This window comes from Canis aureus, chromosome 23 (assembly GCF_053574225.1).
Source record: "Canis aureus isolate CA01 chromosome 23, VMU_Caureus_v.1.0, whole genome shotgun sequence".
In the NCBI taxonomy this organism is placed as follows: Eukaryota; Metazoa; Chordata; class Mammalia; order Carnivora; family Canidae; genus Canis; species Canis aureus.
In genome coordinates, this window is record NC_135633.1 from 2,574,001 (window position 1) to 2,586,616 (window position 12,616).

Genomic DNA, 12,616 nt, shown 5'->3' on the forward strand with positions numbered 1-12,616 from the left:
GGTTAGAATTCCTAGATTTTAGCTGGGCACATGGATATCCTGACTCAAGTCTACATCCCCGAGCTTGTGTTATCAGATAGGTTTGGCCATGTGACTAAGTTGTGGCCAGTGGCAAAACCCGTGTCCATCTTCCGGGGAGTGTCCTGAAAACCATCGAGTATGCCCTTCTCCAACCATTTTTTTCTTTCCTGATGGTATGGAAGACAGAAAGAGCCTGGATACCTGGCACCATGCAACACCATATGGCACAGGCTACCTACTTGGACTTTCAAAGGAAGTCAAATTTCTAATATATTTAATCTACCTTTTTAGGGGTCCTGAGCCACTTTCAGCCAAAACTAATTCTAGAACACATCAAATCCCACGCTCTTTACACTTGGCTACATGGCCCCCAGTTTACAATGTCATTGTATACATCAATCTCACCAGGTAAAACTAGAACTTTACAGGATTTCGAGTCCTTAAGCTGATATGTCACAACTGGAAGGCGTCAATGGTGGGACTTGGGTCCTGTGGTAGACCACTGAGAGCTGCTTGTTTAGCAGGCGCATCTCACCCAGCTCCACTGACAGCTATAGGTGGCCCGACCTGGTTTTATCATTACAATCAGCGGCAGCATAGCACGCCTATTGCAGGAATGGTGGTTACCATTTAACATGCTCTCTCTCTGCATTAGCAATATGACGTCCAATTAACACATTAAATTATCTCCAAAGCCCACACAGCAGGGGCAATTATCCTTATTTCACAGATGAGGAAACCGAGATCAAAGGCGCCAAGTTACTGAAACCAGACAAGTGACCTGTCGATGGCAGAGTTTATCAAGATCCAAACCTGTCTTAAACCAAATCCCTTAAAAATTGCACCTACTCCTTCCCACAAAATGAGACTTGGTAAGAATGGCTTATAGAGAGTTCATACAACAATAAGCACCCGGTAAATCAGTTCAGAATGTTTATTATATTATTATTACAAGCTATTGTTATAAATTGTTATTTATTATTATTGTAACAAGCTACCCCCAGCCTTAATGGTTTACTTACATCAGCAACCAAGTCATATCTGATGGTTTTGTGACATAGGAATTCAAGCAGGGATCGGCTAGGCAATGCTTGCATTCCCCATGGCATTGATCAGGGAATAACCTGATGGCTTTCAGCTGGGGCCGCGCTGACCTGGAGGTTCCAGGACGGCTTCACGCACATGCACAGCATCCTGGCAGGGCAACCCGGAAGGCTGGGCTCAGCTGGGCCCTTTTCCTTCTCCATGTAGTCTCATGGATTCACGCGGTCTCTCCAGCAGGGTAGTGTTGGACCTCTGACATGGTGGGACAGGGCTCCAAGAGCAAGTGTTTCGAGACACAGTCAACTTCAGTTGATTCCAGGACTAAACTTATTGAAGGAAATTTCACAGAAATAGGAAAGCAGGTAAGTTGGCTTTCTGAAATACATATCAGTTTGCTAGAACTACCATAACAAAATTGCATAGACGGGGTGGCTTTAACAACAGGAATTTACTTTCTCACGGTGTTGGAGACTGGAGGTCCAAGATCAAGTTGCCGGCAGGGTTGGTTTCTTCAGAGGCCTCTCTCTTTGCCTTGCAGATGGCCACCCTCCTGCTTTGTCTTCACATGTGCACGTGCATCCTGGAGTCTCTCCCTTCCTACAGTGACACCGGTTATATTGCATCAGAGCCCTACCCATGCATCCTCCTTTTAACTTAGTCACCTCTTTAGAGACCCCTATCTCTAAATATAGTTACATTCTGAGATACTGAAGATCAGGACTTTAATATATGGATTTGGGGGTGGGGGGATACAATTCAGCCCATAACAAATGTCAAATCTAATGACGTTGTATAAGTAGAAAAACTAGGATCCAGAGACAGATTACAATCTGCCCAGGTCAGACAATACAATTAGTAATAGAGTCAGAAGGAGACTTCTTTCCAGTGCAGCCCTTTCCCCAACATGTCAGAGGATTCCAAGACTTCTCTCCTGCCTTACAGAAGGCAGGAAACAGAGAAACCAAGAAAGGCCCAGTGTGGGGGCCAGAGATGTCTCCTTTTCTCTTGAAATTTCAGGCTTTTCACAATTGCCTCTTCTCCAAGTCATTGGGTACAGACCTAGATCTCTGGCCTACTCATTTCTTTTCCCATTTCTTGGCTGATATTTCTGATGTTCAGGTCACTATTTAGATTCTGAATCACAGGAATATTAGAGAATATGATGTCCTTGTTTCTGCCTTAACATAGATCTGTCAAGACTTTGGGAACATCTCCTCAGCGATTTGCAAGCCCAGGCCCATTCTGGAGCTCTGAGTCATAGCATTGGTGCCCCCTCAGCTTCAGTGTCTACCCCATCTTTGATTTGTAGCTCTTGGGTTTCAAGAAGAACCTGCATCTCAGGGAGGACTTGGCCTTTCTGCTGTCTAGGCTTCTTCTGGGACGCACCTGCCACCTGCTAGGATGGAGGTGAAGGAAGGGGAATCTCCTGATGTGGTTTAAGCCTTCCCGGGACATAAGACAATTGGTATTCAATGCTCTTCTTCCAGTCGCACGGTGCATCCCAATCTATATTTCTATGTTGTTATGAGGTTAGAAAACAAGTGTTCCCAGAGAGAAGAGGGGAGGTTTAATTCTAACTAATGTAATGAAATTCTATTAAGCTTCAATTATCTACCAGCCATGGCATGGGGGTGGGGTGGGGACAGAATAGTTCATTGAGACTGGCCTGTCGCAGTACCCTAACACACATTAGGCTGAAAAAAAAAAGATCAATTGTGGATGTATTAAGGGTGGGAGAAGGCCAGGAGGGGTAAATGTAGCCTTGAAAGCATGAGCTTTGGAATCTGAAAATCTTGAGTTTTAATCCCTACCCTACCGCTAACAGGCGGCTTGACTTTGGGAGAAATCAGTTCGCTTCTCCATAACCTGGTTATAATAGTACATCGTCAAGAGGATTAAACAGAAGAAGGAAGGTAACTTCCTGAACACAGCGCCTGGCACATTGTTCATGCCCAATAGATAGCAGCGGTCATTTTGACCTGTCTCCCGGCGCTGCTGTAAGAATTAAGTGACCTAGACTCTTGACCTTCCCCATCTCTCCCCTACGCTGTACATCTGCTTTTCTTCCAATTTTCTCCAGCCAGTAAATGATTTCTTCAAACGTGCCATTGCTCACGCCAGAACCCTTGGTCACCTCATTCCGCATGACCCCATCACCCAGTCCTTTGATTTTTCCTTCCAAATATATCTCACATCCACTTTTCTAAGTGAAAGCCTTGATCTGTAATAGACTCCTGCCTGGACTCTACACCTAGACCCTTCTCGTCCAGACGTCACAGGGCATCCAGAGTAATCGTTTTAAAATATAAAGTGAATCATGTAACTTCTTCAGTTTAATGGTCTCCCAAAGCACAGAGGATAAAAATCCAAAGCGCCCCAGAGGCCCTGCGTGGTGGAACCACGTGCTCACTTCTAGAGCCTCCTCTTGTCCTCTTCCCTCCCTCCCTCCCTCACTACGCTCCAGCTGCATGGCCCTTCTCGGTACCCAGGTATACAACTTAACATTTCTCCCACCTCTGGTGGCTTTAAAGTACGTTATGCATTTCTTTGACAATCCTCCATTTAATAGGTGAGGTCTGATTTTCTTCTCTTTACACGTAGGCCAGACTTGGTGACTCGCTTGTAACCCATAGAATGTGGCAAAACTGAAGCTCTGTGGTTTCTGAGACGAGGTCATCAGAGGAATGGCTTCTGCCTGGCTTTCTGTTTCTTGGATTCCTTGCTCCAGGGAAGCCACCTGCCATGTTGTAACGACACCCAAGCAGCTTGCGGAGAGGTCCGTGTCGGCGCGGAATCCCACCAACAAACAGCAACAGTTATCCGTGTCCATGAATAGCCTGGAAAGGGATCGTCGCTGGCTCTGTGGAGGCTTTAGATGATGACAGCCCTAGCTGAAATCTCCACGGCAACCTCACAAGAGACCTACCCTGCCCCCCAAGCCAGAGCTTCCCAGCTAAGTATTCCTGACCCGCAGAAAATACGGGTGTAAAGAATGTTTATTTTCGTGTTACACTACCAAGTTTTGGAGTGATTTGTTGCATAGCAGTAACTAAAACATCACCCCGGGAGCTTCTTTCCGGGGCCACTTTCTCTTCTTGCAACACTCATCCCTCCCCTGTTCCTCAGGCTACCGGTTCCTGAGGATGCAGAGGAAGGCGGGGTGGTACGAAAGTGGGGCTAGGCCAGCCCTTGTTGTCCCGATGGAGGGAAAGGTAGCTAGGTAATAACATGCACATGAGCATCACACAGGCCTAAGGAGAAGCCAGAGAGAAACGCCGCCTCCTCCTACCTGCTGCCCTGAATTATTGACCACCACAGCAGCCGGAGACCACTTAGAGCAGTGGACCTAGAACAATTCCTGCCAAGGGCTGTCTAATTGAAAAGACACAGAGCTGAAAATGAATTTTGACAGAAAACTAGAATTCTGAGTTAACCCATGGTATGACTGATATTCTCCAGATAGTTCATGGGGGAATTTTCAAAGTTTCCAGAAAGTGTGTATTTTCTAATACCAAATGGACAAAATTGCATGATTGTCCACTCTAAAAGCTCCATATTTTCCTGCTGTAAAATGAGGGGGTTGACCAGAGTGACCCGCAAGTCCTTCCATCTCTGAGCTTCAGGGGTCAGATGAAGGTGTTAGGATCTCATATGCAAAGTCAGGGACAATGCTTTTTCTATGAATTAAAGAAAAAAAAAAGGAATGTTTTCCAGGATTGATGAAGAGGGAAAAGTAACTTAACGAAGAGTCCTGCACGTTGTAACTGATTATTTACATTTCTTTGCTGAACGGATGGAAAAAGTACCATCTTGGTGATGAAGAGCAAGCAGAAATGTGATGTTACAGAAGCAGAGTCCTTGAGCCTGGGGAATGTTGGTAAAGTTCACCATGTGCTATGAGTGAGGACTTCTACAGGATTAATAGATGCCTATTTTAAATGTTCTCAATGAAGAGATAGATGAGGTCCCCCTTGTCTCCTCATTTTCCAACTCTCACTTATTTCCTGGTCAAAATCCATTTTTTATCCCTCCTTTTGTGACTAGTGAAATTTTGCCAATAGGAACAGTGCTAACTGAGGGCCTTTAGAAAAGCTAGAGCCATTCTTCTGGCCTTCATTCTGTGCCAGAATCTTTCTACTCTTGTTTCCATAAGGCACTCTTGTCGCATCCTATTACTTCCACTACTTTTAGAATGATATCACCTCAGTGAGGTACCATCTTTTCTCTCCTTACAAAAGAAAACAGACCTAGTTTCTTTAACCTTTCAGCAGAAGCAAATTCCCCAAATCCCTCTGTCATTCTGGTTGCCTTCTGCTATGCCTTCTCTAGTTCCAAAATATCCTATTTATAGAAAGAAACCCAGAATGAGCTCAGGACTTATAATATGACCTAACCAATCCTCTTTACATGACTAGAATAATTTTCCTGACTTCATTTCAGTTTTGCAATGTGCCCAGTATATTCCAAGCCAATTCATTTTCCCCTTATTTCAGTGCATATAAAAAGACAAACATTTAAACTATGGCCAATGTTATTTATTTTGAGAGGTTGATGTTAGTTGTGTTCAGGAACTTTCTAGAATTAATGGGTTCAAGAGCAAGTCAGAGTTTGCGGTTGGCGTAATATTAGGGTTAAAAGACGAGGTCTATTACTTGGATTATTTTTTCATTTTTTGGCATTTGCTTCAGTTAATAAAGCGATTAGCTATTTTTTGACAAAGACTGTAATCCCAGTGATGCCATGGGTTGAAGCAGCACGTGGAAAGTGTGGTCCAGCCCCACCACCCGGAAATTTGTTAAAAATGTGAAATCTCGGTCCTCATGCTAGACTCCAAATCTGCTTTTCAAAAAAAGCTGCCCGGGTAGGGTACCTAGCTGGCTCAGTCAATAGCACATGTGACTCTTAATCTCAAGGTTATGAGTTCAAGCCCCACAATGGGGGTAGAGTTTACTTAAAAACAAAAACACAACTACCCAGGAAATTCATGTGCCCATTAAATCATTTGGAAAAAAAAGTATGGTTTAGCATCTGTGAAAGCTTCCTTCCAGATGTTTTAGGCAGCTTAAATATCAAACACAGCCTGGTAGGCCCCACCACGATATAGACGCTATTGCTTTTACGAGTTTCTGTTTGCCTTTTCATGATCCTAAGTTATGGGACTCCTTGGGGACTTGCTTTCTCATTTTATTCAATTTCTAATATTATCTTACATTTAGCTAAGTATATTTTCTTCCAAGCCCTGACCTGACATGCTCTTGACCTGTCTTAATCTTCTATCAGCTTTTCACATTAACAACGTCACTTCTCCCCGACTTGCCACCCATACTTCCTCTTATTCATCTCTTGTCCGTAGGATGGTTTGGAAAGAGTCATTCGGTTCTTCCTCAAAATCCCATGTGGTCTTGCTTCAGCCTCATTATGTGGCTGTCTGGTTTTCCTGAAATTGAGTTAAGTCATGATCAGATCTTTTGTCTCATGCTTACTTGTCAGGCTCAGGAATGCACCAGGATTATTACAACTAAACCATAACTTTTCCAAGGCTTTCTCTTGTTTGCTTCTTTTCGATGCTCTGCTTGTTTCCTCTCTAACTAAACTAGGTTTGTAACTGGAAGATTCTTTGGGTTCTTTTTAAATATGAGCTCAACATCAGGTTCTTGGCAATCATTGCCTATTCTTGTTTTCAGAAAGCTTTCCAAATTGTGCATCGTGATTCTTTGCCTCTCCTTCTATTGCCTGTGGAGAACCATTAAAAATCAGGAAGTGACTAAGGGAGCCAATCTTTCTTCCTACCTGGTCAGAATCACTTCTCATATCATAAACACAACTCTTTTGCTGTGTTTTTTTTTTTTTTGGTTTTTGTTTTTTTAGCTTCCAAGACAGCAATTATGTCACCATCTGAAGATTCTCTATGAACACTCTCCTTCATGGATTATAACAAGTGATCCTGAGGCAATGACTGCTGACATCTGGGCAATAATTAGCCAAACACTCTTCCACTGTGTCATCTTCCCCTAACTCCCCAACCCTTCATGGATTAGATCTTGGCCTTATGAGACTCCGAGATCTGTTAGGCTTGGGAATTATTAATATAGGGATCACCAACTCCCAAGAAGTGGCAGGCACAGAGTAAGTACTGACGGGCAAGAAGAAGTAGGAGTAAGTGAGAAGAAAGGAACTAATCCATCCAACACGAGGTGGAGCACCTGGCAATTAATTACAATCAAATAGATTTAAAAAGAAAAGTTGGAAAGAAAGAATGGAAGTACTGTCTCATCACTTCTGCCTTGATATGAGGGAAGGGAGTACCCAAACCATTCTTTTTACTGTGACACACCGAATTCCCTTTTAGAAGTCAAGGTTTTGTCCCAAGAGATATCCCAAGCATCTGCTTATTCCCCCAAGAAAAAGTAATACTCTTTCATTTCTGATGGTGTAGACTCCTGTTTTGTTACCTCGCTCCCACTAATTCTGAAAATCTTCACACACCTCCCTAATGATATTCTTGTGCCTCCTAGTCTGGATAAGTCCTTTCTTATTAATTTTTACGCTCATCTTCAGAAAGATACAGTCAGAGACCAGATTTTACAACTATGACTTTGGCAGAACACTGCGTGTGAACGTTAGACAATTCACCTACCAGGGACACAATATTCATGGTTTCGAAGCAAAAATCCTTTCTTCTAGGTTTTGTTAATACGCTTTGCTTTAAATCTGGCTACATTGTTAAGTAGTGATCTTTAAGGAACAAGATTTGTTTACTGTTCAGTTTGAAATGTTCTTACCATTGCTAAAAATGAATGGGGTCAGATGAACCTGGAGAAGTGTGATATTCATATCACAGCTGACTCGGGTTGTGCAGAGAAAATGAGATGACCTCAGGAATAAGTGCTCCCAAGATGAAAACTGTGGCAGGTACAATGCTTGGCATATGTCTTAACAAATGAAATGACTGCAATCTTTGCTTATATTAGACACTGGATTTCTGCAGATGGGAAAAAAGAAAAAGAAAATGTGTAAGTGAGTGGAACGAGGTAAGGTGGAGAGCTGATCATGCACCAAGAGAATTCTCATCGCTGGGAAATGAAGAACAGAAAGAAAAATACTATATGTTAAACACCACCTCTTCACTTCTCTCTCCAACTCTCTATGAGAACTCACCTTAAATAGCAGTTCTTGTCCTTCATCTTGGCCCATGACTTGTAGGTTTTAGTTAATGACTCCAAGGAAGAAAGGCAGCGGTCAAACGTATTCCTTGGAAAACATTTTCGGTACGATTATGTGTTGTCTAAATCATTTCAAACTAAGTAATCACTCATGTTTTGAATCCCCAAGCACCCAAGCTAACAACTCAAGGCACCCTACTATAAAATATGGCGTTAGTTTTCAGAATAAAGATCCCTCAGAGAGAGAAATATCTGATAGTCTCTATACAACCTATAAATTGCTGACAAAGAAGCCAAATAAATATAACACATGGATGACAATGGGAATAATTATGTTCATATAGTGATCGTCTCCCTGTGTTATTTCAAGGTTTCAGATCTGTAATGGAGTCACTGAATAGGCAGGGAAACCTAATTATGGCATTTTGAATCGCATTCTCAGGAAACCAGTCTTGTCCACAAAACCTGTACCCCCAAGACCTCTGAGGATGGTATGTACCAGCTGTCCCAGTCTTAGGGCAGCATCTGCTGGCTAATTCATGGATCGACAAAAAGTGGCAGTTTGTGGACAATCTGAGCAGTCCTCTCAGTTGGAGGGAACTGTTGCCTTGATGATGGGGAGGGTGCCTGGCATCCTTTTATCGTGACCTCCCTCAGGTGTCCAGGAGGAGGACGAGTCTAGAACTATCCCTGAGGAGGTCTAGGAAACATCTGTAACTACCCCTAAGGAGGTGTAGGGAACATCTGTATATTTGTACCTTGGTTGGAGCCTCGGATGAATTGGGTTGGCCCCGGAAGCATCTCTAGGGCGCTATCAACTCAACACTGGACTCACTCATAGTAATAATAACCCGGAGCCAATGGGAATTCCAATGAGCAGACGTCCATGTACGCAATTAGGAATTCAAGCCAGTTTTCCAAGGGGAAGGCATTTCTGGGATGGGGGAGGGGGAGGGGGGCAGATCCTTGAGGCAGCCCCAGAACATCCTGTCGCCTCCGATCAGGTCTTCACACGCGAGGAAGCCACGAATGAATGGCGTTCAGACAGGGCGCTTGCGACTGACCTAAAGGAAGTGGAGGCTGGATAGGGCCGGAGGGCCTGAAACTTCAGAGCCATATCCACCATCTTCTGCAGCATCTCTCTGCCTCATCCCTGCAGTCAATAGCGCCGCGGCCAGGGCCTGCGACGCCGCCGATGGGCTCCCCGGGGTGGGGACCCTGCGTGGAGAGTGAAATGATGGTGCTGTTGGTGCCAAAACGACGCCAGCCCCCACCCACCCCCCACCCGCACCCGCACCCGCACGAAACCCTCCTGGGGACTTCCCGGGGCCTCGCGCTCCTCGGGGCGGCCGGCATCTCCATAACAACTGGCGCACGTCCCTCCGCGCGTCCTCGGCTCGGCTCGCGGGCGTCGGCCGGGGGCTGCAAAGGGCGGCCTGGGCGGAGAGAGGCCTCGGGGTGCGCCCCCCAGGCTGCGGGAGCGTCGCGGGGATGGGCACAGCGCGCGCGGCCCGAGCTCCCCGGGCCCCCTCCCCTCCCCTCCCCTCCCCAGGCTTCGGAGGGCGAGGCCCCTCTCCCGGCTGCGGCGCCCGGGGAGGGGGCGCGGGGGCGCTGCGAGCCTCTCCTTGAAGTTCATCCTCCCCTCTGCAAGTTTCTTCCCGCCGGCACGTGACCTCCCCGCGCCCCAGCCTGCGCAGCCACTGGCGAGGACGCGCGTCTCTAAGCCGCGGGGCTTCCTGGGAGAGACCCCTCCCGCCGCGGCGATCCCGGCCCGGCCCCGCGGGCGCGCCCCCGCCGCCCCCCGCAGGCCCCCGGGAGCCCCCAGGCCCGCGCGCAGGCGCCCCCGAGCCGCGCGGCGACCCCCCCCCCCGCGCCCCTGCCCGCGGCTCCGCGCCCCGCGGCGCTCCAGGCCGCCCCAGCCGCGCGCCGGGGCTCTGACTCCCACCGGAGGAGCCATAACCCATTAGAGCACACGCAGTTAGAACTTCATCCAACTCAGCCGCCCGAGAGCTGGGCTTGCACGGGTTCCCGTGGGCAACTGGTGGCTCGCCCCGGTGCCTCTCGCCTAGTCATCGGTCCCTGGGAGGGAGAGGAAAAGTTGTCGGGCTGATGCGCGCTTCGACGCACGCAGTGGTGCCCAAGGGCGAGTCACTCCCCCACACCCCCCGCCGCCCAGCCCCCAGCACCCCCCCGCCCCGGATCATCACTCACGACCTCATCAGCTGGAGACCCTTAGTCATGATGGGGGAGGGGGGCACGAACTTTTCTGAGAAGTTTCCTTTCTACCGAGGGAGTCACAGCGAGCTGGGCACGTAAACAGCCTGGAGAGTCGAGGCCGCCCCCCCTCCCCGCCCCCTCCGCTCCCCTCCGCTCCCCTCCGCTCCCCTCCTCCCCTCCCCCCCTGCGCTCTTCTGCTATTATTATTAAAGCGGTAGCTTGCTGGCGCTGATAAGCAACAAGTTCCCCAGCGGTCTTCCCGCCCTAGCCTGACACGGCGAAGGGTTTCTTACCTGGCGACGGGGAAATCTCCCGAGCCGAGCTCAGCTCTGCCAGAGCCCCAGGTGTGACCTGGGCAGTGGACAAGGGAGCGTTGTGCAGGCTGCACTATTTTTATGAGGGTACCCTTGAAACTCCTCACTTTCCCCGGGAACTTTCTGTGCCAGGACCCAGTGACGGGCGGCTGGGAGGCAGCCCCAGGAACCACCCGCTATTTAGCAGGGCAGTTGGGCAGTCCTCGGTAACCTCGCTCATTCATTAGAATCACGTTAGAACTCCAGAGAAAGCGTGTCTCTCTCGGAGTGAGGGCGTTTGCGTAAATCTATAGGTTTTTCAACACCGATGCCAGTTGCTTTGTCTTCTGTAGTCGCCAAGGTGGTTGAGAGTTTAAGCTTGCGGATATTGCAAAGGGTTATTAGATTCATAAGTCACACCAAGTGGTGGGCGATCCACTGAGCAAAGCCGAACTTCTCACATGATGACTTCAAACAAGACACATTACCTTCCAGCATCTGTTGGGGAGACGGGATTTTAAGACACTTGAGTCTCCAGGACAGCAAAGGCACAATGGTGAGTAGCAATAAACCCTGCATTATAATTGAAAAATCTTGACATGTTGCTTAACAACGGGCATATCACAGCTCTTCCTGGCACTTCACACGCCAAAGAACAGCAGCTACTCAGGCCAGGAGAATCGGGTTTTTACATAGTGCAACTTTAATTGGAATCATTTGAGATTTAACACAGCAATGTGGAACTGCGTGGAACAAACTTGGAGCTGGAGGGGGGGTGTGTGTGTGTGTGTTATATTGGCTGTTCAAGGCTGATGCTTCTCTCCCAGCCTTCTTGCATTCCATCCTTTTCCTCTATGTGTGTGGTGTATGAGCATATTCTATGATTTATATGTGGGCATGTAATTGACATTCGCAAGGGGGTTAATTTCCATCTGAAACCAATAATGCTATTAGAGGTTGGGGTTAGGGGGTGGAGGGGGGGGCAAGGATGGGGTAGAGAATGGGAGTTTGGGTGCGGATGGGGGTGGGGTTGGTGGGGGGAGAAATAAGTCAGAAGTGCATATCACCGGGAATGAAATGGGTAATCCTCTCCTAGAAGAAAAGGGTCTCATCAACATGTGATCAACTATTAACAGGATGGCTTTGGCAAAGCCATCCACACGTGACAAAACGTAAGGAAGTGGAAGAAACCGTCTAGAGCAATATCAAGTATCACTGAATTAGAGATTTTTTAGCCTTTTCCTCCCGCTGCGCCGGGTGTGTAATTGGGCGAGCGGAGTCCATTCAGCACCTTGGACAGAGCCAACGGATTTGTCCGAGGTGGTGGTACCCTAGGTGGCCTCTCGGCCCCGCAGTGAAGCCAGCTCCGTGTCGCCCTTAAGAAGCGTCTTTTCTGAGGTTCGGCTCACACCGAGATCGGGCTGGAGAGAGTCAGATTTTGGAGCGGAGCGTTTGGAAAGCGAGCCCCAGTTTGGTCCCCTCATTGAGCTCGCTGAAGTTGGCTTCCTAGCGGTGTAGGCTGGAATAGACTCTTGGCAAGCTCCGGGTTGGTATACTGGGTTAACTTTGGGAAATGCAAGTGTTTATCTCCAGGATCTAGCCACCGGGGTGGTGTAAGCCGCAAAGAAGGTAAGCATCGGGGCGGGGACCCCCTGCAACCCCAATTCTTGAGCTATTTTGATACTCAGTCTTCCCGAGAGGACTTGTGGTGAAGGGGAGGAGGTGGAAGGAGAGCATGAGAGGGGGGTTGTTTCCTGGTATTTGCCCAGTTTGGATTGCCCTAGGTGAGAGCCTTGGGGTAAAGCGAGAAGGGGGGTGGGGGGGGGGAAACAGAAATAAAGGGGGAAAAAATGCTCAGTCTTCCTGCGGATATAATGA

General features: G+C 47.8%; 1 protein-coding gene and 1 long non-coding RNA gene across 7 annotated transcripts in view; one reads left to right on the forward strand and one right to left on the reverse strand.

Moving 5' to 3' along the window:
- Positions 1-941: 941 nt before the first annotated feature.
- On the reverse strand, positions 942-9,494 carry LOC144294496 (uncharacterized). Of its 4 annotated transcripts, none has more exons than XR_013361862.1 (6): positions 9,293-9,494; positions 8,224-8,316; positions 7,848-8,047; positions 3,580-6,502; positions 1,518-1,662; positions 942-1,386 (listed from the first exon to the last, which is right to left on the reverse strand). It is a non-coding gene; the product is annotated as an uncharacterized LOC144294496 (long non-coding RNA). The 4 variants fall into 4 exon arrangements; XR_013361859.1 differs by having other exon boundaries at positions 942-1,391; XR_013361860.1 differs by having other exon boundaries at positions 942-1,391; positions 3,580-6,798.
- Positions 9,495-10,775: 1,281 nt separating this feature from the next.
- Positions 10,776-12,616, forward strand: part of BDNF (brain derived neurotrophic factor) — a 51,417-nt gene continuing 49,576 nt past the window's right edge. The window contains exon 1 of one of the 3 annotated variants that reach the window (XM_077866151.1): positions 10,776-11,294. In XM_077866151.1, the coding sequence (XP_077722277.1) occupies positions 11,292-11,294 (3 nt within the window). In that variant the 5' untranslated portion in view covers positions 10,776-11,291. Of the gene's footprint in view, positions 11,295-11,829; positions 12,368-12,616 lie in introns of those variants that run through there. The other 2 variants (XM_077866152.1, XM_077866154.1) reach the window with 2 other exon arrangements.